Genomic DNA, 27,174 nt, shown 5'->3' with positions numbered 1-27,174 from the left:
TTCATTCATAAAAGTAACATAAATATGACAAATAAAATAATTCATACAGTTAAAATCATATTCACGGAGAAAAGGTATGGCATGAATATTTTTAAATAGTTAAGTGCCACGTGTCCATACAGCATGAATTCAAAATGAACATACATGTAAACAGATTTCCACATCAGACAATTGCAAAACTAATGAGAACACGGCTCTACACTGCCTGATATTTTGATACTTCTTTTGAAAAAGAGGAATTAATAACAGAGGTGAGCATTCCTACCATCAGGAGAGCAAGGATGGTTGGTCGTTCCTTTCGTTTTCTGGCAGCACAGCAGTGGAATAAACTCCCAAGGGGGCTCCAGCTGGAGGCTTCGGAGACTATCTTCCGTAAGAAGCTGAAAACTCATCTCTTTCCCTCTGATTAAGCCAACCTGTCTACTGGCCAGCTCCTTTATTGTCTTTTTTGGGATGAGTGCCTTTCAGATTGCACCGCAGCGCGGGGACACACTAGTCTAGTGTAACCATGCGCTTTATAAATTTGATAATTATTATTATTATTATTATAATAGAATTTACAAAACAATAAAAAATGTATAATTCTTTGGCCAGTTTTGCCATCACACGGGCACGGAACAGCAGCAAGATTTGACTGATACCTGTAGTGTCCAAGCATGGACACGTTCTAGTGCTCCGACCTGCTGTATTACACTGTACACCCACCCACCACAGACGTCACTGTGTCAGGTGACGCTGTCAATAAAAGGGGCCGAGCGCACGTGCTCGTGGCCATTCCCACTATCCCCAACTATGTGTCCTGTGTCCTCCTTCACCTAGCATGTGGGCCTAGGGCCCATCATTACAATGGCGACGAGGCGGGTAATCTACACCCGCGTGTGCAGCCCCCGATCGGCGCACCATCGACGACATGGGGGGAGAGAGGACTGCCCGGTGAGGACACCCCCCCCCTCTGAATGAAGGCGCGACGCGCCGAGAAGCCTACGGGGCGAGGCGGAGCCCGCAGCATGTCCCGTGGCGGCCGGGTGCCCACCCCGAGTCTGCCGCCGTGAACCCCGCGTGGGAAGCGCCCCGACGACAAGCAGACCGATCGGAGCCCACCCGCATCGGCCGCGACCTGCCCGGTGAAGGAGGAGAAGTGCGAGCCGTGCGGAGCCCACCCGCACCGGCCGCGACGCCGTGATTCAGCCGGAGAAAGTCGGGTGCCCACCCCGAGCCTGTCTAGCCTGCCGCTGTGCCCGGTTCGAAGAGTGGACCGAGCGGAGCCCACCCGCGTCGGCCACGACCCCCTCACCGGAGCCTGTATCAAGCGGAGCCCACCCGCGTTAGAGGACGCCCAACCGGGCAGAAGGTGAGCCCGGAGAGCGAGCACGAAGGTGCAGCGAAGTGGATCACTGCCACCGTCCTGCCAAAGCTACGTAAGCAAAAGCGGAGCCCACCCGCAGCGACAGCACCCGCAGTAAAGCGCGACTGCACCAAGTTCACCAACACCCTACTCCCCGCCGCGCAGCGTAGAGAAGGTGAGGCTGCGGCGGCGGGTGAGCCTGAAGTTAAAAGCTTACCGGGATTCGGGAGGCGGTGCGGTGATTCTGGCGAGAGGGCTGCCTGTGAGGCGTCCTAGCGTGAGCTGCAGTCCGGGGTAGTGCCCCGCCCCCTGAGACATTCCGCGCGTGGCCGGTAACCACGCGAAAGACAGACCCCGCAGTGAGGACAGAGCAGGACGGACAGCCTGCGAGGGGCCCCCCCCTCCCCACTTGCAGTGACTAAAGAGATAATGGCAGCATGCACTGAAGCCGGCCCCGCCCCCAGCAAAGTAAACGGGCTGCCAGCTGCAACGTGTGTCCCTGAGCAGCCAGGGAAGCGCGAGAGAGCAAGTTACTGAGCCCCTCCCTCCAAGAAAGGACGGCACACACCGAGTCAAGAGTCCTCCCGGGTGACCGTCAGGAGCTGTGGGGAAGAGGCAGAAATGTGGCCCAGAGAAGCACGCTGCAACCTGCAATAGAAGTTGAGATAAACTGGACAGACTGCCAGTGCCCTCCTGCCCCCCATACAAAAAAAAACGTAAAGGACTTACCTGCTGCCACGTGTCCTGGACTCCACTGCTCTGCCTGGCTCCAGCTCCCCTCCAGCCTTCCTACTCACGAGTGAAGCCTGGAGAAAAGGAAAACAAGGCATAGAGTTCTGGCAGCGCAGAAGGTTGCTGCTGGAGCCGAAGAAAAGCAACACTGCCACCCAGTGGCCACTGGTGGTACTGCAGCAAGAGGAAGATCAACAAGCCTACAGCAAGCCAAGGAGGTCCAGCAGTCACAAGAGACCGACGGCGTGGGAGAAGAGGCAGCAAGGCACGCACCGCAAGGTCTGACGGAGGCGCGAAGGTGAGCGCACGGGAGTGCGACGGAGGCGCACGGGAATGTGCCAGAAGCGCAGGAACGCGACAGAAGCACAGGAAGAAGAGACGGTGTGCCACAGGGATGCAGCGTCATCCCGCAGCAACAAGGAGGAAGAAATAAGAACGGTGTTGAGCCACATCCACCCCAGCGAGGACTGCGCTGTCGCCGCATCAAGTGGAGCGAACCCTCGAGAGAACAAACGGACTCAGCGCAGAGGTACCCCGGACGCGGACAGTACACTGCAGCGCCTACACGAGAGGAACCCACTGAAGAGGATGGGCGCAGCAAGTATCCGACACTGGCGGCCAAGGATGCAGAGCAACACCCAGTGGCGCCAAGAAGCCACCACATCAAATGATCATGATACTAGGAGCAACGCTACACTGAAGCTGTACCACGACGGTACGAAGAGTAGCACGCACCAGCGCCTGACAAGGCAGCGGACACAGGTAGTCACACGACGTGACACACCTCGTGAAGCCGACCAGCCAAAAATGGTCGCACCACAAAGGCCCAGCCGACCTGCCAAACGGTCGCACCACAAAGGTCAAGCCGACCAGCAGAAAATGGTCGCACCACAAAGGCCCAGCCGACCTGCCAAACGGTCGCACCACAAAGGTCAAGCCGACCAGCCAAAATGGTCGCACCACAAAGGTCAAGCCGACCAGCCAAATGGTCGCACCACAAAGGCCAAGCCGACCTGCCAAACGGTCGCAACGCAAAGGTCAAGCCGACCAGCCAAATGGTCGCACCACAAAGGCCAAGCCGACCTGCCAAACGGTCGCCCCACAAAGGTCAAGCCGACCAGCCAAATGGTCGCACCACAAAGGCCAAGCCGACCTGCCAAACGGTCGCCCCACAAAGGTCAAGCCGACCAGCCGAACGGTCGCACCACAAAGGCCCAGCCGACCTGCCACATGGTCGCACCAAAGAAGCCGACTCGCCAGGAGTCGCACAAAGAGGTCTGACGCAAGACCGAAGATATCCTGCCAGTGATCGGCAGCGCGGACCGTCAAGTGGTCCAAAGAAGCTCAAGATGAACCAAAGCAACTGGTGAAAGGGAGAAGACCGAAGCGGACCATGAGCATGGCCCCACGAACTTCAACCGAAGTAACTGGTGACAAGGTGAAGATGAAGAGAAGGTCACGACCCTAACTCGGAATGCTGAGGAAGATGAAGAGAGTGTTCTCGGACGAGGACAAGACCAGGGGGAACACGTGCAGAGTGCGCGCGCTGCATGGAGAAGCCTGGCCAGATAAGAGAACAGGAACGGTCCAGAGTAGGTCGTGAAGCGAAGAGATGAAGAGACCAGAGTGGCACGTCCGCCACTACGAAGAAAGAAGAAATCGCAGTGGCACGTTTGCCACTACAAGAAAAGAAGTATGTCGATATCGGAGTGGCACGTTTGCCACCAAAAGAAAGGGGAAAGGAAGAGATCTGAGTGGCACGGTTGCCACTGCAACAAAAGAAGAAGTCAGAGTGACATGACATCCTCACGGAGAAAGAAATAGAGGAAAGAGAGAAGAGTGTGGCAAGACTACTCACACCTCAAAGACAAGGAAGGTGACAAGCGTCAGAACACGGTGCGCAAGTCCTGAAGAACACCCGTGGCACGGAGAAAAGACCATCTGTGATGATACCTTCAGCGCACCTGGGATCGGCAGAGGTGAGCAGGCCGGACCATTCGAAACACCCACCTTTGGGGTCACACGGACACTGGACAACGCCAGCCGTGGTGACCCAGGGGCAGAGGCCTCAGGGATACCAGTGAGAGAGTGTCCCCGCGACGAGAGATGGTCACCAGCCGCCCTCCAGCAAAGGTCCCAGGGGGATGAAGACATTGTGTGCGAAGACCGGAGCCAACAGCTACCCTCCAGGCACGACTGCAGAACCCGAGGTGAGACTGGTCGTCTCCTCTGCACCCACACGGATCGGCGTGCGAGTAACACGACACAGTACACCCAGCTCAGGACGAGTCCGAGGGCCTCAGGGATATCCCGTGGCAGGGGAACACCTGCGAGAGAGGCATCCTGGTGAGAGGGGTGTCTTGCAACCAATCCGTTTTGCAAAACAGAACACACGCCACAGATAAAGAAAAGGACTGGACGAAAAGACGAACGGCAACATCTAGCGGTAAAAACCACAAGAACTCAACTGCGTTTGTCGCCAAGAAAGTAAAAGCGAAGGAAAGACTGTGAGAACAACTTCAAGGCAGAGCCGTCAAACAGACTAGATCCATCGAGCACCCATGACTGGTGCCACAGTGAACTGGTGATCGTCTGCGACAGGAAGAGCATCGTCCGCGACAGGAAGAACATCTTCTGCGACTCCAAGCAGCTGAAGCGTGAGCGATTCTGCAGAAGTTTGGTCACTGTATTACAACTGTGTATATCTTTCTTTCTCCCCCAGGTTGAACGTTGACGTTGGGTTTTGTTATTAAAAATTGGGAGGGATGTAGTGTCCAAGCATGGACACGTTCTAGTGCTCCGACCTGCTGTATTACACTGTACACCCACCCACCACAGACGTCACTGTGTCAGGTGACGCTGTCAATAAAAGGGGCCGAGCGCACGTGCTCGTGGCCATTCCCACTATCCCCAACTATGTGTCCTGTGTCCTCCTTCACCTAGCATGTGGGCCTAGGGCCCATCATTACAATACCCAAGCGGGAAGCACAATAGATATTTAACAGTATTGGCTCGAAACCTAAATAACTGAGAGCGCTCCCATCTCCCACTCGGCTGCTGGAAATAAACGGGGGTAATCTAGAACTCTCAAAGACAGAAATGCAGTAATCTGGGGTTTTCCTTCTCTAATGATTTACCTATTACTTACGTGCAGAAGGCACAACCCCTTGGCTGACGGCTGGTAAAAACATTCTCATGTGAACTAGTTACCTGGGACTTCGAATACCATTTGTGTTGAACGTGACTGGAAAACTGGGAAAGCCTTCATTTTTTTATGACCTTTACTGTAATATAAATACGCGACTTGATGTATTTGCACTGATATAAACCTAAACTCTAATCGATAACAAGGGTTAGGCATCGAGTGGCAGGATTCTAATCCATAGAACTAAACTTTCAGCATAATTTGCCCTAATGTACTCTTTTCTCCCAAATGAATGACATTTGAAGGACAGCAGGAAGTGCTTTGCAGATTCCCCTCTCACTTTCACTTCCTGTCCTTTGTTTACTTTCAGCTGACAGTTTATTTTTGACACAGACCTGGGGTTATTTAGAATGAATCCTTCAGAAAGCTTTTTCTACTATTATATATTTTGAGAGAAAGAGTCATTCTGAGAGGATCCTCCAGGACGCAACTGTTAAGATTATTGCTTGGTATACTCCGGGAACCACTGCAGTACTAGTAGCAGAGTGTGGTTTTCTTTAATGGTGTCTGGTAATGATCTTCTTGGCTTAGTCGCTCCATATTGGTCAAGGTACCTTTGGAATTTATCTAGTTTGTGTTTCAGCTGGAAAAGCACCAAACATGCTTAAGGGGGCTGTACTCATGAACATACATACTGGAGGGAGTGAGGACTGGCGTGTACAGAAATTCTGAAAAGACAGCAGATTTGGGACGGGGCCACTCACGCTAAGCCAACAATTGGCTGATTTTGCCCCGTCAGTAAAAGACTTTGAAAAACGCCTGCCTGTCTAATCTCCCCATCACCATGAAGCAATCTTACCTCCTTTCCTAAAAGTGTGTCTTGGCCTCAGAATGAGTCTAGACGATATTGCTTAGATGAAGTGTGAGTAGGAGCAGGGTATGCTAGGTCTGGCCTCGAAAGAGCTTGCTGACGATCTATGAGGCTCATCTCTGCTTTCTCTATCTCTGTATTCTTTTTCTCTCTTCTTGTCGCTCTGAAGCTGGAAGGATGGCCTGGCACTGTGTGCCCTCATCCACAGACACAGACCCGACCTGATCGACTATGCCAAGCTCAGAAAGGTTCCTTTGCCTTCCTTCTTTATTTCCCTTTAGTGCCTGCCTGCTTTGCCATTGGTGTGCGGTCTCTGCATGATGGCGAGGAGAATGTGCATATTGACACCCCTGATCCTTAATCCTTGTTCTCCTTTGTTGAACTGTGTGTTTGCCTTTGCTTTCTCACACCTTTTCCCTTTTCCAGCCAATCTAAATGCTTTCTTATTCTATCCTCTGACATTCACTTAAAGTCTGTCTGCTTTCTTGCAGTAGAGCCTGCCTTTTCTCCTCCGTCTATGCTTTCTTGGCCATACCCTGTTTTGCTGCCAGTGCCTGTGTTTTCTTTCACCTGCTTCTAATTTTTCTCCTCTTTTTCTGCCTCCTTGACACACCATCTCCCATTGATCCTTTTATGGTCTATGTATTTTTCATCTGGATACGGATGTCTTCTGCTCTGGCCTTCCTTTTGCTGCTGGTCTAAATAATTGATTTTGGGTCATATGTATCAAGCCTTTTTCCCGTTCGCAAACGGCCCGATTCTCAGAATCAGCCCATTTGCGAATGGGAAAAAGCCTTTTGGGATGTATAATCCCAAAAGGCCATCGCAAAATAGAGAATCGCAAAATTTGTGATTCTCTATTTTGCGAATGCAATTAAGGAATTGCAAATTGTGATTCCTTAAATGCAATTTTGGAAGCACCAGAAATTTGCTATTTGGCCTCAAGGAATCGCAAATTACCACCAACTTGAAGTTGGTGGTAATTTGCGATTTTCTAGAAAAAAAGCACTTTTTTGCTATTTTCAAAGTGTCATTTGGTGCAAATACATGCCCTTAGGGCATGTATGTGCACAAAATGTGCACACATGCATATTTCAGTGGTGCAACAGGGTGTCCTTTTGGCACCCTTGCAACCTTTAAATTGCATTCTCAATTTGAGATTCTCTAATTGGTAGTCGCAAATTGAGAATGTCTTCCCATTCATTCCTATGGGCCTCCTAGTCCATAGGAATGAATGGTTAGGTATTCCTTATTTGCGAATCTCAATTTTCGATTCGCAAATAAGGAATATGTAGGATTTGCAAAATTTTTAGCAAATCCTATATACATTGCATTTTGCGATTCTCTAATTGCGATTAGCTAAAAATCACAATTTGAGAATCGCAAAACTCTTTTTTGATACATATGGCCCACAGTGTTGCTTCTTGTCTCTCTTCTCTCTTGTATTGCTTCCTGCCCCATTGTTCGTTCTTCTACATCTAGCTGTGTTTCTTTTCTATTGCTTTCGGTCTGTCTGTATTTTTTAAAATTATTTTGCTACTGTTCTTAGTGTTTGCATTTCTATTTCTTCTTGCTATTTGTTTGCTCATTTCTCTCTTATTTCTTTTAATCTTTGTTTAGCTCTGTTTTATGGCTGCTTCTCTTTGCGCTTAAGTTCTCTATTGCTCTCGGTCCGAGTGTTTTCTGTTTTGTTGCTGCTGGTTTCTTTGTTTGCTTTCCCTGTGTTCTGTCTGGCTTTGTTTTGTCATTCTAGTGCTGCTAATCTCGAGTTCCCTTTTCCTTTCCCTGCAGATTTTTGTGATTGCTCTTCTATAGCTACTTCTATGCTGGTCTGTTTATTTGCCTCTCAGTTGGCGATGAATTGCATGCTTTCATATTAATGTTTTCCTTCTGTCTCCATGCATTGTGCTATTATTAATGTGCTTGTGTATGTTCTTCTATTGTTACTGATGTTTGTCCTAGTTGTTCTACTCCTGCTCTTGGTCTTTGCTTTTCTAATTCTACATTTTCTTGCTGCATGCACACCTATTGCGGTCAACATCATCGCATTATTTAACTACTTACGGTAATCTCTGTCCTTTCCTCTCTGTGGGCTGCTGATCTCTTTCTCTGTACTTCTGAGGGTGTTTTTTTTGTGTGATTGTGCCCCTAAATAACAGAACACATTTCACCTATGACTGACCTCACACACACTCCGATAAGCTACTCTGTCATTCATAGGTAACAATATCGGCTTTTAAAAAATTCACATTGCAGTGCAGCTCCTCTGTCCTTGCTTGCAAATAGTTGCAGTAAATGACCTTGCACTGTGCGTGGCGTACTAATAGAGTGTATCAGCATGCACAATGAAAGAATGGATTTAGTGTGCAGAGGCAGCTACTGCTGAACCTCGACATGTTTATCTCTGTTTGACCTTGGCTGCCGACCTGGGCTGTGTGAACCATTGTTCCCCGCACTCCATTCACATTCTGGCTTTTCCTACATTAGTACTGTCTTTTCTCTCTTCCTTCATTAATTTCACTATTTGGCTCTTCTCTTTTACCCTTTCCTTCTCCAATGTCCTTTGCTTATAATTTCCTGTAATGTATTTGTTTTTGCTTATTAATTCTATCTCTCATTCGATTTTCTTCTGTTATTTAATATTTCTTTCTCCTCTTTTTATTCATTTTGTCTTGCATTTCTCATTTCATTATGCTTCTTTTCAGTATTGTCTCATGTACCTTTTCTCTTTCTCTTCCCTTATTTCGTCATTGTTTCCATCTCTAATTTGTTTCTAGCTTTTCCCCCTATTTTGTTCATTTATTCTCTTTTGTTCTTTTCTATTTCCTTCTATGAATGCCTTTTTTCTCTTCTCTCTTTGTCTCTCTAATGCTTTTTAATTATACTGTATTTTTCGTATACCTCATTCATCCTCCATTTTTTCTTCCCTCTATTTTTTCATCCTTTATTTTCACTGCCGATCCCTTTTTTAATGGTAGTCTATCTCGTTTTAGGATGACCCCATTGGTAACTTGAACACTGCATTTGAAGTGGCTGAAAAATTCTTGGATATACCAAAGATGTTGGATGCAGAGGGTGAGTCACGCTATGCCTGGTAGAAATTTTGGAAAATTGTTCAAGAAGCTTTTTCCTTCCCATGCATGTGTTTTGTTCCCTTGTTGCATGTGTTTTGCTCTTAGGAAGGTTGTCTGATGCATTGATGGTGATATGCACGATGTAGGACCCTCAGAAGTGTACCCTTACCCTCTCAGTTATATAGGGATGTTCATGATAATCACTGTATTGCTTTAGCTTATGTATCCCAAAAGAGATTTGTAAGAAAAATAATAAGTTGATATCACTGTATGGCATAACTGCTGATTGTGTGTTCTTCCAGCTATCCCCAGGGCTACACACTTTGACTGTTGTCATGAAATACATGAGTAGCACAGTCACATCATTGCATGTCATATTGTCTTTTAAAGCTACACTAACTCACCCTTGTGTCCCTCTTCCTACCCCTCACAAGGATGTCTCCCTTTTTCCTGATCCCACATGCTGGCGTCCATGGAAAATTGCCGTCTGATGGCCCTTCTATTCTATGTTTACCCCTGTAGTCTGGTTCCATAATACTTACCTACGGGATTTCAGTATCCATGTTTATTGTCTACTGCATTCACATGGACCCCTTTAGGCCGTGCAAAATAATATTGCTGTTCCAGGAAGGAAAAGCTTTCTGCACACTAGGGTTTTTTTTTTTTAAAACAAAATCTTTTCGCAGGTTTATTTCTGAAAACAGAAAGATTGCTTAGAGGGCTACCCTGTCATGTCGGCTTGTCTATCATTACATTTTGCTAAACGTGCTCTCACAACATTGATGTGAGAACTTTTGCGGCACAGTGGCATCTAACTCACAAGTCCCAATTCACAAACTATTTTTTGTTGTATATTTAATAGTACTACTCTGGTACCAAACCTACTGCAGAGAACTGCCCTCCACCGTTCCTGTCTTTTCTATACACAGATCTCTGCATGTGTGCCTATGTTTGATATAACATTTTGGAGGGACCATGGAGAGTGGCTTGAAAATGGGGAATACTTTCTTCCAAATAGGAAAGGGGTTAAGGAGTGGTAAAGAGGGGGTCTAGGGAGGTATACGGAGGGGTTTAGGGCACAACAGACTACTAAAACACTCATCCACAGCAGAGTAACACCATTACTATTCACAAACTGAACTTCTAAAGTTACTACAACCAAAAAGGTCCCAAAACAGTTCTAAATAAACTGCATCACAGCTGTGGAGTACGTTTGGCACCACACAAGGCCACTCACAGTTACTGCAGCACAATCCCATATAAAATAATAGAGGCAAGGACTTTATATAACATCCCATAGGAAATATTAAAAATACACTACATCATTTTGACTTTTAAATTAAATATATATGTGTGTGTGTGTGTGTATATATTATATTATATATATATATATATATAGTGAGGACCACTTTTCCTATATATATATATATATATATATATATATATATATATATATATATATATATATATATATATGTATATATATATATATAGTGAGGACCACTTTTCCTTAGAAAAAGCATTTTTTGGTTTGCTTATAACTTTGGCGCAGTTTGCCAAATCTTTCGCAAACTTTCCCAAACAATGTTCTTCCACCCTTGCTTCTCTCTGGAAAGTTTCAGGGTGATCCTCAAGCGGGGGCAGAGATAAAGGGGGGGGGTCAAAAACACATTTGCCCATTTATTTTTTAGTAGGAACATTAAACACAGCTAAAGCCCACATGGCTGAGCAGAATTTCCCCAAATTTGGCAGAAAGAAAGATCTTGGCCCAGAAAGTGTGCTTTTGTGATTTGGTGTAAAACCATTCAGTAGTTTTTAAGCAATTAAGGCTCAAACATTATATATTTCATGCTGTTGTGGATCTGTGGAGCAGATAGATCTTCAGATGCAATCTGAAGGGCTGCCACCACATCACCGCGATGTGATGGCAGCCTTCTTAGGACTCGAGACTCATTCCTGAGTCATAGAGAAAAGTTTAAAAAAAATGTAGTTGGGCAGGGTAGTAATAGCCGGCCCCCCTAGGCCTGGTTAGGGTGTCCCAGAGGGATCCCCCGACCAAAAACATATATATGTTTATAATTTTGCGGTGGGTCTTTGCATTTAAGAAACTAACCATCCCGCAGTGGGCCATGGCCCCTGGTGCAGCACAAGTCAGTTTGAATGGGAGGGGAGCATGTTGCCCCCTTTCCCTAGCCCATTCAGGCCCCAGGGACCCCATCCACGGGCATTATCATTTTTAAGAGGAGTGGGGGGGGGTTGCCCCCATCTCGAGCTTTTACAGGGCCTGAGGACCATATCTCCAGAGCCGTATTTTATTTAAAGGGAGGGGGGCACAAGGCCACCGTTCCTGAGACTGTTCAGATCCCGGACACCACATCCCTTGGACTTAATTTCTTTTAAAAGTGGAGGGGGGCCATGTGCCCTCCCAAAGCTGATATCTGCCCATGGGACCCTATCCACCAAGGTCTAAAACTTGACAGTGTCCTGGGGACTGTACCCCCAGGACACTGGTTCTCTGTCTGGGAAAGTGCAGGCATACCCTGCCTGCACTCTCTTGGACATAGAACAGAATTTTGCTCCTGCCGGAGAGGAGCTATAAAAAATGCTGCTACCATCTGGGCGGGAGTAAAGGAAAGATGCTGGTTCCCACCAGTCCCCAGTATGGTGCTGAGTAGGGAGCTGGCTGGGGCTGCATGGCTTTGGGACTCGCCCCGCATCCCCTAAAGATGAAAGTAGTGTGAGGTCCCCAAGTAGGCCTCGGGGAATACACCACAAATTAAAGAAAAAGGTCCAGGTCTCGCATAGGGAGCAGGTTGCGGTAGCGCACGGCCCTGGGGCTCCCCTCACAGCCCTCAACGGTCCCAGCACTGTGTGTGCCCCAGGTGGGCATTGAGGCACCCACCAACATTTTTTTTAAAAGGGGTGGCTCCTGCCAGGGGAGCTAGCTGGGGACGTGGGAGCCTTGGGGCTCTCCACCCAGGCCACCCCCCAAAGTTGAGCTGTGGGTTCCCTGGATGGGCACCAGTACCCGCTTAAGAAAGAAAAGCAGACTCCTGACGGTACCCACTATGGGTGCCGATGGTGCCACTGGGGCCCTGGGGCTACCCTGCTGTCCCCAAATGAAATCTAAAATGTGGGTGTCCTGGGTGGGCACTGGGACACCCACAAAAATGTTTCAAAAATATTATTCACTGTGTGTTGAAGGAGCACCCCAAATGCCCTGCAAAGGCTGTTTACACTTTGATTTTCAGCATGGTGATGTCCTTAGAAGGGGCACGGGCACTAACACAGTAGCCCCCAGCATTATTAAATCAGACAGGAATCCTCCCGAGTCATTAAATCCATGACCCCCAGGGGAACTTACCTTATTTTTCAAAAACACTCATAGAGGGAGCTCTATGCTTTTCAGCTGGAATGCAAGGGCCTCTTCTTGTTGTTTTGCATGGTTGTGTCTTGTGGGCTGAAAAATTGTAAAAGAAAGACTCAGAGACATGTTGGTCTTATTAAAAAAATATAGCAAAAAAACAAACTTGTTTCTGAGTCTTTCTTTTAACATTTTCCAGTCCACAAAATGCTGTCATAAAAACTATGTTAAAAGACTCAGACATGTTGATTTTTATATTTTAATTAAAACCTTATTAAACACTTTTAATAATCATTATTATTAAACATCGCATTGTGTGAATTACTGAGATACCCTTTAAAAATATTGGTAATTTCTGAACAAAGATTATCGATCTGCTTTATATATAGTGATATGCTCACTCCTTCATGAAGCCGTTAATGCCAGTTTTTATATTTTGATGTTGTGACTCTTTCCAGATGGCCATGTGAGGTAGTGCGCTTGTAGGGAGTTGTAAGGCTGCCTAGTGTGGCCAGGCCCTGCACCAAACCCCACACCGCACACGGCCAAAGGCCACATGCAGAGTGGGTAGGGCGCTTGCTGAGGTTGGGCGCGGGGCCTGGCCTTTGGTGGTGCACGGTGTGGGGTTGGCATTGCATATGTTAATGAAATATTACTGTACATTAAAAATAACCTTAGAAATTCAGTGAAAAAAACAAAGGTTAAAGGGACGTTATAGTTAGGTGAAAATGTCAGTTGAAACATACAGTTCTAAACTAACAAAATCACAGAAGTTCACCAACTATAGTTATCTCAAGTAACTGGGACTTGTGTGCTAAAGTAACTATAACTCGCACCCTCACCATGCACTGCTAATTACCCCATATATTACATCACTCATGACATGTTTTATGATATCATTGACAACATCACTGCAACATTTGAAATGACATCTGTGATGACAAGACTGCATGGCAGAGGCACGAGATATAGTTATTTTTGGGCACCAGTTATGTTTTAACTGACATTTTCACCTACCCATAACATCGCTTTACCCTTTGCTTTACTCTCTCTCTCTCTCTCTCTCTCTCTCTCTCTTTCTCTCTCTCTCTCTTTCTCTCTCTCATTCTCTCTCTCTCTCTATATATATATATATATAGAGAGAGAGATAGATAGATAGATAGATAGATAATTGTTTTGAGTGTTTAAACAGATTAAATCAAATATTTAAGATGTTTAAAAATGAATAATGAATTTGTAATTCTTTTTATGAAACTGATACACTTTAAAAAAGAGTTTATATTAATACAAAAAGCATAACTCTCAATTAGATTTACTTAATATTAATTATATAGTAAAATGCTAGTAAGGGTGTTATAATTTTGATAACAAGGAATAATTATTAACTAAGTTACAATATTTCAAATAGTTAATTCTTTAAAACCAAAATTATGTTCATGTGCTGCAACATTTTATTTGATTAGTTCTAGGTTAATACTATTTGGTTTTTAATTAATTTATATTTTTCTTTGACATGAAAACATATATTTTTAAAAATTCATAAGCTTTATTATTTTCCTTGTACTTTACCCTAGAAAGATATCTGTCTACTGTAGCAGAAATCTTTCCCTATGCGGGAAAAGTTAATCCTAGTAACTTTACCCTGGTAAGTTCTGTATTAGCTGTCTCCACACCTTGAACTGAGTTGATGGAGACTTGTAAGTCTACAATTAGATATTGGAAATGGTGAACAGCACAAAAGTTTGAATTTGCACCTAAGTGTAGTAGTAAATGCATACAGCATTAAATCTAATCATGCATATTACCTTTGTGAATTGAGCCCAACATTTATTTGATAGGCTACTCCTTGGATAGCATACCTCTGGCCTCTGCCAAACAACCAGGATGGTGGAACATCTGTCAAACTATAAATAGCCTACTTAGTCTGTGTATGTTCTTTGTGAGGTAGGGTGAAGTGTGGATTATTTCATTCACTGTCTAAATCTCTGGTGGAATCAATATGTGCGTTGTAGATGTTGGGGAATGTTGCACTTTGGACATCCGCACTCACACCTCAGCCTCAATAAAAATATTCCTGCTAACTATCACAGGTTGGCAGCCCAAAGGGATACGGACATACACCAAAAAGACAAACCATGGGATAATAATAATAATAACAACAAATACAACAACAGTAATTATAATAATACTAATACTACTATTAGTACTACTAATATTAATATGAATAATAATAATACTATAAAAACAACACACCGTCCTGCAGAACAAGCCTTTCCTGTTACATTTGTTAATCTACCTAACAGAGGACTAGGAAATAAAGTAATTCCTGTTTTTCCTTATTATGCCAGTGATTAATGTGTTTTCATTGTTTGTGGTGCACTGTACTCAAGTGCATATTGTTAGTATGGCTCTGCATTATTTGTTTCTGGTGCCATTGTGGTTACATTGGCTTTTTAAGCTGAATTCATGATACTTAGTCCTGGGTCTTGAAGAGATGTTCCTGAGTTAGAGTCAAGAGTAGCAGGATTCTCGCTGTCAAACTTTTATGCTGTCTTGTTTCCATTTCCCCAGATATTGTGAACACTCCAAAGCCTGACGAGAAAGCCATTATGACATACGTTTCTTGTTTCTACCATGCCTTCGCTGGAGCTGAGCAGGTACAAGCTTCTCACCAAGAAGGGGATTTTACGTTTTTTTGCCTACCTAGAACATTGCATATTGTTGGCATGATGGGCCGCTAATTTATTAGGTGCGATGATGACATCCATACCTTGATCCTAATAGGAAGCATTTGGGGCTAACAGCAAGGCCCAAAGCTCGACTTCAGATCTAAGCCACAAGAGCTTGATTTTAGGTTTGCTGAGAAGATCACTGAAGAGCCATTCCAAGGGAGAGATACGCCTTACAAATAATTTTAGTCCTGCCCACTATCTTGGCAGGGCCTTTACTCACAGAAGGATAGATGGAAAGCAAACCTATACTGTTTAAAGAAGTTTAAGCATTTAAAAAAAGAATTAGATTATCATAATGTTCTCCATCATACAAAGGATCTGCAGGCAAGAGAATTCCAAAGGTTAAAATATGAAAAAGAGAGCCACATTGTAGAACTAGTGTTATGAGTAACTCTCTCCTTAAATACATGGCATTTCTGGTCCTCACTGTAGTCACTTCTCTGACTGCACCCTCTCCTGTACTGACAGTAATAAAGAAGTCTAAGAAAATCATCTTATCAGCTAGTTTACTTCATTCATATGGTTAGCTATGTTTATGCCTTTTTGTATAGTGCTAAAACTTTAGGAACCGTTTACTTCAGTCAGGGTTTGCCAGGGATGCATCAGCAAGCTACCTGACAGGCAGAGGGAAAGCTGAGGGCTTCTGAAATTAAGATTCCATGTTAATAAATTGATAGGCCATGAGAATTTACGGAAGTTAAGAAGGTTGTGCTCATGTGCCCAATCTGAAGAGAAGCAGGCAAAGAACCAAGAACAAAAAGATGTGTCCATCTTTTCTTTGCAGTCATTATCCTGGGACTAGTGTTGTTTGAATACCAGAGATGACTCCCTGTGTGAGCTTTGTGATCCTCAACTTAAGGATATGCATCATATAGGTCATGGCAGGAATTCAGGGTCATTAGGTACCCTAAAGACACCTTTTTGTATCTCGCTTTCATATCATTGTGTATATTTAATTCCTTTTTGTTTAGTTCAAATAGTCTTTATTAGTTATTTGCAAAACCTAACACAAGACAGTATGGTAAAACAAGTGAATAGGAAGCATATTGTGCCATGCCATAAAATTCATATCATCTGCAGTATCACAATACATTAACTAACACAAGTGGAGCACATATAGGGACAAAACAAGATAAGGAGAGGAGTGTAAGGCTGTGCAGTACTTACATCTTGTTAGTGTCATTTGTACATGCACAGTTGAAAATACAGTGAAAAATTGGTTGCCTGAGTTAGTGAGTACGAGTGAGCTGATTGTTTGTTCTCTATGAGTTGCATTATTGTGCTGGTTAAGAATGAACAGTTAAGGCAAAGGACACAGCACATCTTGATGCTTCGGTCCATAGCGGGAAAGCTGTCTGTCAAGGTGATTTGCTGAATGATAAGGTAGTGGGGTGTCAAGTGAACCCTATGTTGGTCTGCTGGGAGGGCCCCAGGGAATAAGTTGCAACGAGGTATTGTCCGCTCATCTAAGAAACGCAAGCCACTCTTGCCACATGTGAAAGGATACAATACTGGAGTTCTTCTAATTGGAGAGAATCAGTTTGCAAACCATAGTCAGAATTAACACTGGAAGAAACTTCCCTGCTTCCCATTTGATTTGTGAATCAGTTGTCCTAGTATTACATAAGAGAATTCATGAGCGGGGGTAATGCGAAAGGTACATTTAACAAACTTAATAATGCTACCCCAGTATATTTGCAGTGTGGAACCATGAAAGAGCATATGAGCAAGGTCACCTTTGTGATCTCTGTAATCCTGTCAGGTAGGGTCTTGTCGCATATTAAGTGTTAGTAGTTTTTCAGGTGCCAAGAAGGATTTGTGAAAGAGCATACATTTAATCTGGGTCAGCATACTTTATTTGTGAAACAAGATTTGTAAATATTCTTCTGATCAAATTTCATGTTGCTTTTGCGTGGTTCTGTTTCCCATTTGTGTTCATTTCGTGAGTGAAGTTTAGTTGATTTTGGCAAGAGTAGCTTGTATACTTTGGTAACCACATGGCCATAAGCTAGCAATTAGGTTAGGTACTGATGGGTCTTTATTTAGGTTTAAGTTTTTAGATTACTGAACCTTAAGTTTTAAAAATGGATAGAAGTCGAGATTTTCCAACATGTAGCACTCTTTGGAATTTTTAAAAGTTTTTTGGAGAGGTCCCAACAAATAAGTGTGTGACCAGATTGATTCTTTTCTTTGACCCGTCAATCCACATAACTGATTGTCCATCAATTTTAATTTTGGGATTGAGCTAGATGGTTGGCAGATTGGAGTTGCGGCTCCTCATTTTAGAATGCTAGTCCATTCTCAGAATAATTTTTTGGGTTGTTCTTCTTGATGTAGTTAGAATGGGATGGGTGAAAGTTTTCCATCGTTAGATATGAGCATGTAGGCTTTACCATCCAGTAGTGAGTTTTCCAAATTCACCCATACTGACTAGTAGCCTACCTCATCAATGAACCATTTGATAGTTCCTAAAGTTAGGGAGGACAGCACACACCTTCCCCATATCCCTAGAAGCCTAAGGGCCCGATTACGACTTTGGCGGTTGAACCACCAGGCCGCCGCGGTTCTGAAAATGCCACCAAGGCATCAACATTTCACTCACTGTATTATGAGTTACCCGCAGGGCTGGCGGTTGAACGGTGGCAGAGTCAAGATGGGTTACACTGCTGACTGCTGGACACAACCAGATCGTCATACCAGCCAGTCAGGAGTATGTGTGTATTTCATTAATTTAATTCATTTTGCAATAGCACTAACCTGACCCGAAGGTATTGGAGTGCTTTGTATGTGCACCAGTGATGTACCCTAACTGCACAATCACCCTAGGGTCATATTATCAGCAATTAACATGCCTTTCTGCCGACTCGCGCGTTGCAGCGTCACCTCCAGGAAAAGGTCGGCAGAAAGGCAAGTCGCATTCTGGATGTGGTCCACATGCCTGCACTGCTACTATTTACTGCCTCTCCTCGTGGCGGCAGTCTAGCGATGTTTTTCCTGATGTGTTTGTAATCCGGCGGTCGACTGTCAGGTACGCGCCCGGTCGGGCCGCCGAGAAGCAACAGCAGTTCTTTAACTGCTAAAGTCATAATCAGGTCCTACGTTTTTTGAGTGAAATTCTTTTGCTTTACTATTAGAATTTATTAAAAAGTTGTTGGAGATTGTCAGTGGGAGCATACTGATTAGATAGTTGATTATCGGGGTAATCACCACTTTTAAGGGACTCAGCTCTTCCCCACCAAGAAAGAAATTTGGGTGACCAATTGTCAAGTAATTGTTGATCATTTCTGAGTGTGCTCTCTTCATTATGCTTGATTGTGTTATTGAGGTCATTGGAGAGCTTTATCCTGAAGTATTTGATGCAACTAGACTGTAATGCGAGGGCAGAATCTCCTAATATTTCTTTATTTCTGTGATTATTCAGACGTTTAACCTCAGATTTGTCTTCATTAAGTAAATAACCTGAGACCACTTAGAACTACCTGATTGATGCCGTCAAGGCAGTACTGGAAGAGGGGGGGATCTTCTGTGGTAAATAAAATATCATCTGCAGAAGCAGCTATTATTATGGTGTTACTTCCAAATGATATACCAGCTATGTCTGTGTTTTCCCTTAAGGTTATGAAGAAGTGGTTCTAGTGCCAAGTGGAAGAGGGGAGGTGAAAGAGGGTAACCCTGTCTGGTTCCTTGTTTTAGAGAAAAGGGATTGGAAATTGTTTCCCCCGCTTTAACCCTAGCAAACGGGTTGTGGTATACTGTCATTATCATTTTGATCAATTGTTCACCCAGATTAAATTTCCTAAAGACAGATTCCAAATAGCGCCAATCTTCTTTGTCAAATGTTTTTTCCCCATCTAGTGTGATCACTACTGTAGAGGTGTTTAGGATTTAATTACAAAATATTGTTGTGTTGTCCCTGGATAGTCTATTTTTTAGAAATCCGACTTGTGATAGGTGTATATGTTTAGATATGTATTTTTGCAGTCTGTTGCGATGTATCATAGCATAGATTTTGCAATCTAGGTTTAGCAATGAGATTGGTCTGGAATGTTTTGGTAGTATTGCATTTATCCCTTCTTTGGGATCACAGTTATGATGGGCTCCACTGGAGTACCTGTGACTTGACCGGTACTGGCAAAGTGGATTAAAAGTTTTAACAGTGGTGAGATAATTTCAGTGGAAAATGTTTTTTTTAAATTGTGCTGTATAGCCATGAGGGACTAGGGCATTCCCTGCTGCAAGCTTTTTAACGGCATCAGCTATTTCCTCTTTCTCTATCAAGCTGTTGACCAATTTAATCTCTTCTTCTGTTCGTTTGGGTAAATTGGCCTTATGGAGGTAGGCATCACGCTTCCTGTGGGCTGTTGATGTATTGTTAGCATATAGTTCTTGATAGAACTCTCTCAAAATATCAGCAATTTTATTAGTCTGAACGTGTCCTTTATTGTGTTTATAGAGTATCTTTCTAATCCGTGTTTTAAGAATGCTGCTACAGTTTTGCCGGCTTTATTAGCTTTGCAAAGCCTAATGCTTTTTTGTTAATTGAGTCAAACGCCTGATGTGGTGCTTAGAATTTTGTTGTATCCGTATTTGTTCTTGCCAATCTTGCTTAGTGAATAGGCCACGTTACAACGCATGTGATACATCGAATGCCATTACAACGCGGTCATTACAACAACCGCGTTGGTACATTGCATGCTATTACTACGCAAGTCGTTACAATGACTTGCTGTAGGAGGGATCCTGGGTTTTGGAATAGTATATTTTACTATTCCAACTTCAGTCTGTCCAACAGTAGGGAATCCAACACCTTCTACCCCCTACAGCAAGTTGTTATAACGACTTGCGTTGTAATGGTATGTTTTGTAACAACGCGGTCGTTGTAATGACCACGTTGTAATGGCATGCATGTATTGCATGCATTGTAAACGATGTTTCCCTTGTTTAGTATGTGCTTATCTTTAGAGGAGATGTCTTTCTTCTCTTACTTTATAATTTGTTTCTCTAGTTCAACTAGTTTGTTATAAGTTTCTTTGTGCAATCTGGATTGACGTTTATTAATCACACCTCTTACAGTAGCATTAAGTGCGTCCTATCTAATGAGGTCAGAGGAGTCATTTTCAAGTAGGAAGTTTTGTACAGTTTCCTGAATTAGTTGAACATTATGTTGGTGTCTGAGTATCTCATCATTGAGTTTCCTTTGAGTTTGTTTTGTATCTAGGGACATATCTGGTATTGACAAAGTGATACAAGAGTGATCAGAGATCACTCTTGGTTTGATTGTTGTTTGGTCAGCCTTGCTAATTGAGTGTCCCGATATTAGTAAGTAATCTATACAAGAGTATGAATTGTGTGGAGTTAAATAGAAGTTATAATCTCTTTCATCAGGGTTTTATGTCCTACGAGTGTTTATTAGGTTATTTCTGGAACACAGGTTCTTTATGGCCTTATGGGTTTTGTGGGTCGGTATACACATCGAGAATTTTTGTCAAGTGCAGGGTCTAGCCGGGAGATTGGAATCACCTGCAAATATAATCATGTCTATGTCTGGGATTAAACTAAATTGGTCAGACAGGTCTCTCCAGAAGGACTGGTCATCAGTTGTGGGCTTGTAGACAATCACAAAAAAAGTCACTATTGTTTTGTTAAGTTTAGGAATGATCCATCTTCCTTGTTTAGCAGATAAGTTGGAAACCATATCTGTGTTTGACTTTTTTTAAATTAGAGTTGGAGCTTAATTTTTCTTCACAACGGCCGCAGAGCAAGCTACATCAATAAATTGGTTATTTCTGAGTGATGAGATATGTGTAGTATCAACCTTGGTTTCCTAGAGCAGGATAATATCACCGGCGACTTGTACAAGTAGTCAATGTTTCTTCTTTTTTTGAGCTGGGTGGTTGATACCTTTAACATTAAGGGATATTACATTTATGTTCTGCCTAGTGTTTGTCATTGGTATGGGTTGGGGGTTCTTAGTTCCTTTGTGGAACTTAATGGATTTAGGTTGGGCATTGTGATGTCGCTCATAAATGTAAGGACTAAAGAGAAATGTACTATGAGACATAGCTATCCAGTAGTGTTGAGGAGTAGTCATAGAAGTGCAGTTGTATTTAAATACACTCAGTGTGTACCAAATAATGCATGATAGTGTTAAAAGTAGAACTGTGTCAAAACCGTTTAGGTGTGATGTGCTCACTCGTTTAAGGCAGAAAGTATTTCTTAAATGATACTGAAAAAAGTGCAAACAATAGCAAAACGAGAATAAACAAAAGTATCAAAAATGTCATCCTATTTTTCTGACCTGCATTCCACCCTCCACCTTCCCCCACTACATGTAAGAGGTATGGCGAAAGGAGGAAAATACCCCCCAGGGAAACAGTTAGTCATAGATATTAACAGTCATTAATAACTAACAACATTGTAATACTAGGTGTAGGATCTTACATGACGTTCAACAGTTAAAACATACAGCAGTTATGATTAAGCTGTGGTTCAGAAGTTTAATATGACCCCTCATATTGAACCTAGATTCTAACCTCTTGCTCTCTTTCGAAGGGAACGTTGCTAGATCTTTTGTCCTATATCGAATGCTACTGCTCAACCTTCTATTTGTATCGTGTATTCATGATTTCTCTGATTGTATGTTTATATTGCAAACAATAAATAGAAACATTTGTAAATAAAATATATATGTTACCCCTCAAGTGCGCAATTTAGAGTGCTTAATGGTTGACACGTTAAAAGTGCCCTTACTTTAAAATTGGGCGCAGTAAGACAACCAGTGCGAACACTCATCATTGATATTGCTGTGACATTGTAGTGAATGCAGCACCAGCGTAATGTAAACTACTGATAAACCCCAAAGCCTTGGTATGTGGGAAAAGCATCCTACATTATCTGAGGAGGAAACAAGTAATGCAAGAAGTAGCTTGCATCACTACTGTTAAACCAGAGTGAGAACTTGCATATATAACTTCAACGTTTGAGATATACCACGGGTAGATATACTGTAAAGGTGAGTATATAATAGACTTAAAGTGATCATATATTGGGTATGAACCAGTATAGCAACGAATATCTAAACTTGTTACTATCTGAGATAAACCAATCAGAGCATCAAAACACATCATTTGGTGGAGATAAATACATAAATCAGCTGTATAAGTAAAGAATATAGATGTTTTAAATTGTCCACTTAGGAGCTTCAGAGTGTTGCATTAGTAAGTAAATAGGCATTTTTTGAGCAATGCAATAGTCTAATGTTTGTTGGCTTTGAATGCAGCCTTATGTGAGTATGTGTCCATTTCACTCTCCGCTTTATCACACAGAAACTTTGAGAGAGCGTTTTGATCATTGAAAATATGCGAGATGCCCTGGATTGTTACTGGGTATTTGGTCGAACTGGCAAATGAAAATTGGCAGTTCATTACCTTCAGTCATGGTCACAAGTCTAGGAAAACATTCGGGTCTCTAGTGTGGATTTGGAGTAGTCCTGCAAAATGTAAATCTTATTTCCTTTCCATTGAATATGGTTGTGCATTCTTATGAATGTTAGTGGTTTTTCCACTTATTGGTAGCGTAGTGGTTTGCATACAATCGGTCGCAGATGAGTTTGGTTAGGGAGTTTTTGTGTAGTACTCTGTGCACTCTTTCAAATTCCAGTTCCTTTTCAAACACATCAGTGTTTTGCGGGATCCATTTTCCTAAGAACAAGATGCATGACCCAGCCGGGTCTTCTGCACCCTGCGGGATGCCGACAATACGAAGTTTCCCCCTCCTATTCCTGTCTTCAAGGGCGGCCAACTCATTGGAGGGAGTCGGTGTTGTGATGTTCTGTGATGCGATTGCCTTGCTGTTTTTGACTTTGGAGTCTTTTAGGCTACTAATTGTTTTGTCCGTTTCAGCGATCCTACTGTTAATTTGTTTTACGTCGGTACTGATTGTGCAAATTTCATTCTGCATTGCATCTGTGTTAACTTTTGTGGATTTGGCCAGATCATGAACCTCTGCTAATGTCTTGAGGATCATATCCATTGTTGCATCAATGTAATTTTGTTTTTGAGAGGCAAGTCGGGGTTAGGCAGATCTGCTTTAACTCGTTTTAGGTTTGCTTTGGGCTCTTTTTAAAACCATGTTGTATCGGGTATTTTACTTCTGGTATATCTTGTCAGAAGTGATGTGGATGATATTTGGTTCCAACTGTACTTGTTTCTGTGCTCCTACGAAATATTGGAGATAGTGGATACAAGATTGTGATAAGGATTGGCAGTAGATCAACAGATGCCTGTGTGTAGATAGTCTGAGGGATGACAGTGCAGATCAAACCAGTGGCAGTGTTTCTGAGCAGTTTCTTAATGCTGGTTTCAGATGACCTCCTCTACCATGCCATGGCGCTCATACTATATGTATGTCCATTATTTGGTATTGTGTGAAGCAGCAGAAAGCATCACAATAGCAGCACTAGTCCAGGTGCACCATTATTGTTGTTGCACCTTTGATTCCATGACTTCCTTTTTTTGGAGTGAGACACGCTTCCATTCCGCCTTTGAGGTTTTAATTGCATGGAAATGGAGAGTGTACATGCAGTGCTTAAGGAAATGGGCTGAAAAGTGGCCCGAAGCTTAAGAACTTTAGCATGGCTTCTAGTAAGGCTTCTAATGTGAACAGGGGTAAGCTTCACCACTGCTAGCAGGTGTGAGATTGATGCGCACTTTAATTAGCAGCGAAATGCTAGTAAAGGAGCTGCGGTATTGGCTGATCCCTCATTGTCTTTCTAAACATGTGTGCTACCACAATGTAGAATGTTAAAACGCTGCAGTACTCACTGCTTTCAACATTGTCAATATCACTGCTTATCAATGGTGTGGCATATGGGAGAGCGTGCTCCCCGTCAGCTAAAGTCTTACCGTTGACCGCAGGTCTCAGGCGGGTTGCACCCACTATGCCATCATTTTGTTTCCTGTGGGATCACCGCTCATGCCACTGCCTGCGGGGACAACCGCTTGGCCAGCGCCCTATATACAGTGTTTTGGGCCCCCTGTGTGGTCATTGACTACAGGTAACTAAAGGCAGCCTGATATCAGGCTGTATTGGTGGGTCTGCAAGAAGAGACAACGGTGGTAGGTCTTTTTTTCAAACACTGCATGGCCTCCATACAGTGCACCATTTTTTAACTACCACTTAACTGTAGACCCTCAATACTACAGGTATTATGTGCTACTGCAGATATTATGTGCTTTAGGCGTGTCGGCGGTGTTGTTAGTGCTTATCTGGGGTCACTGACTGCAGTTCGGCAGCTCATCGTACTCAGCGCAGTCCATGCAGCAGAGCTATTTTGGTCTGCTCTAAATGCGGCTCCACACTGCATGTTTTTCACTGTCACTCAGGCACAGAATCTTAAAACTGCAGGCATTCAAGGCAGATAGGCACTCAAGCGGAGCTAACAAAGCTTACTTGATTGAAATTACTGTGTAGTCGCTACATGCTGGTCGGCAGACTCTCTGCTCTCAGTGCAATCCATATGGCGGGGCCATTTTGGTCTGCACTAAGACTGCACATATTACCTCATTAGCTGGTTGTTTGGAGCCAATATTTAAGGCTTTTAGTGTACACAGGGCTAAGTTCCACCAAGTTTGTCCACTTATGGCATGTGTATATCTAAATCCTGATGGCCAGGTTTTTCCATTTAGTGATTGAAAGCATCACAAATTGGAAGCAAGACCTATTCTATATCGCTTACATTTGTATGAGGTTGTCGGAGGGAGGGTCGGAAATGAAAACTAGGAGGCCGTATGGGGTGTGCAATGGTGACAAGATTTTTATTTCGGTCTTCAGGAAGGGTGGATGGTAAATGGAAAAATGAGTAGAAAGTCACAGGAATCTTGAATTCCGGATGTAGTTCATCAGGGGATGATGGAATGGTTGAGTCGTTGTGAGTAGGGGGCTTCTGTCCACTGGTAATGTGGTCTTCCTCGCTAGTGGTGGCACCCCAGGATACTCGAAAAGACAGAAAAAACAAGTGGCGGTAAATATCCTGACCTATTTTACTCTTCTGAGTTACTCTTCACCGTACCCGGTGATGACCGTGCTGTACAGTAGGGACAGCTGTGAGGCACGTGAGGGAGGGGCGCGCAGAGATAGGAGAAAGGGGTCGTGATAAAAAAAATATATAAGCGGGGTTTGTGAGCCTATAGGGGTGGAGGGTTTAGGTCGGTGAGATAACAACAGTGCCGGCCAGGGTTGCAGACTTTCCCTTACCCCAACGTCGACAACTAGCCCCCAAAGTCAAAGCAAAAACAAAATGAACAATCAGCCCTGCAGGGTCATGGAACTTAATGTGCAAGGCGGCCTTAAATGCAACATCCAAGGAACTGTTTTAGTCACAGCTCTGACAACCAACTGCGGTTCGACTTACAATACCCGTCCCCCTCCTCCCCCTCGGGTGCCCCGGTGACTGCTTACTCACCGCCAGAGCCGTAACTCTCCTGAGTTACGGCGGCTAGCTCGTGTCTCCCGGGGGCGTCCACCAGTCCCCGCTCCACGTCTCTGGCTTCGGTGACGGCGGTGGGGTCAGTCCCGCTGTCCTCCCCTTCTCCGGCTCGTCAGGACGTCTCCTTTCCCTCCTGGCGTCTTCCGGCTTGTTTTCTTTGGCGTCATCGGTTTCCCCGGCTTCCGCATTCGCCCCCTCCTCTCGCGAGAGGCCTCTTTTCCCTGCCTCCCTCAGCGGTGATTGGTCATCCGCATCGACGCTCTCCACGTCATCCTGTAGGGGAGAAGGCGTGAGGAGTTTCTTAACTCCTTCGTGGCTGTACCTGTGTTTCTCTTCCGGCGGCCGCCAAGGACCGGTGTACGCTGCCTCTGGTCCCCGTCCGGCCTCTCCCTGACAGAGGTCCTTTTTTATTAAACTAGATTATAACTTTATTTCACCTATGGAATTAGAAAATCTTTATACATTCAAACATATTATTCATATAGTTTTTATAAACTGCTGATTTCATAATGCTAATAAAATGTCAGTGCTTAGTGGAAAAACAAAGTATCCTTACAAATACAAACACAAAGCTCCTGCCACAACCACCACGTTTCCATCTTGCCACAGTTCCGCAACTTCACTTTTTGGTGGTGTTCTCGTCATCTTCATCTAGTGTTTTGGCCTGGAAGGCACAAATGTGGAATTGTGATCCCAGAAAGAGACCACCACCGTGCTTCTAGTCAAACATGCCTGGTCTCCTTGACAACCTTTTCTAAAATGTCAGTTACCTACTCAGAGCCAGCATCTAATGGATATTTTTTTGCAATATGGCAGTGTAACTAATTGTGCCCTCTCTTTCTTTCCTGTTTTAGGCTGAAACCGCTGCAAACAGGATCTGTAAAGTTTTAGCAGTGAACCAAGAGAATGAGAAGCTGATGGAAGAGTATGAGAAGCTGGCAAGCGAGGTAACGTTTTTATGTCGAGGTAACCTGCACGCTATTCCACCATTCCCAAACTCAAGGCTGTGCATTATAGGAGCAGTCCAAGGCAGATAAAAATAATGATTCTCTTGGCCCAGTCCTGCACTTTGAACAGTCACAAGCAATAGGCATTCTAGAATGCTGCTTTTGGTCATATTTTATTTATTTGGTGTTTTGAGATCAATTGAAACAACCTTTACCAGATGGCCCGTTTAAATCCGATGTTAAGATGGTATGGGTTACAAAATATTCTCAGAGATTAAAAATATGGGCGCCATCAGAGTCTGTTTAGAGTACAGACGTGCATAAGTGAGGGCCATATTGCTAGAGATAAAATGAGTAAGTTACTGAGAAGGCATTTGGCTTAAAAAGTTTATTTTCAGCCCCAGTGAAAGGCTGGATCATGTATATCGCATTGCCACATGTTCACATGATGGAAACGGGTGTAGGTAGGCACAGGTCT

The 27,174-nt window shown here is 43.8% G+C and overlaps 1 protein-coding gene across 1 annotated transcript in view; it reads left to right on the top strand.

Moving 5' to 3' along the window:
- ACTN3 (actinin alpha 3) overlaps positions 1 to 27,174 on the top strand; it is a 196,626-nt gene that overhangs the window by 120,619 nt on the left and 48,833 nt on the right. The window contains exons 6-9 of the mRNA XM_085625497.1: positions 6,263 to 6,341; positions 9,087 to 9,168; positions 15,103 to 15,188; positions 26,604 to 26,696. Of these exons, the coding sequence (XP_085481623.1) occupies positions 6,263 to 6,341; positions 9,087 to 9,168; positions 15,103 to 15,188; positions 26,604 to 26,696 (340 nt within the window). The remainder of the gene's footprint in view (positions 1 to 6,262; positions 6,342 to 9,086; positions 9,169 to 15,102; positions 15,189 to 26,603; positions 26,697 to 27,174) is intronic.

This window comes from Triturus cristatus, chromosome 9, assembly GCF_964204655.1.
Source record: "Triturus cristatus chromosome 9, aTriCri1.1, whole genome shotgun sequence".
Lineage (NCBI taxonomy): Eukaryota > Metazoa > Chordata > Amphibia > Caudata > Salamandridae > Triturus > Triturus cristatus.
The sequence above is the reverse complement of the archived record's forward strand: the minus strand, read 5'-3'. Positions and strand labels throughout refer to the sequence as shown.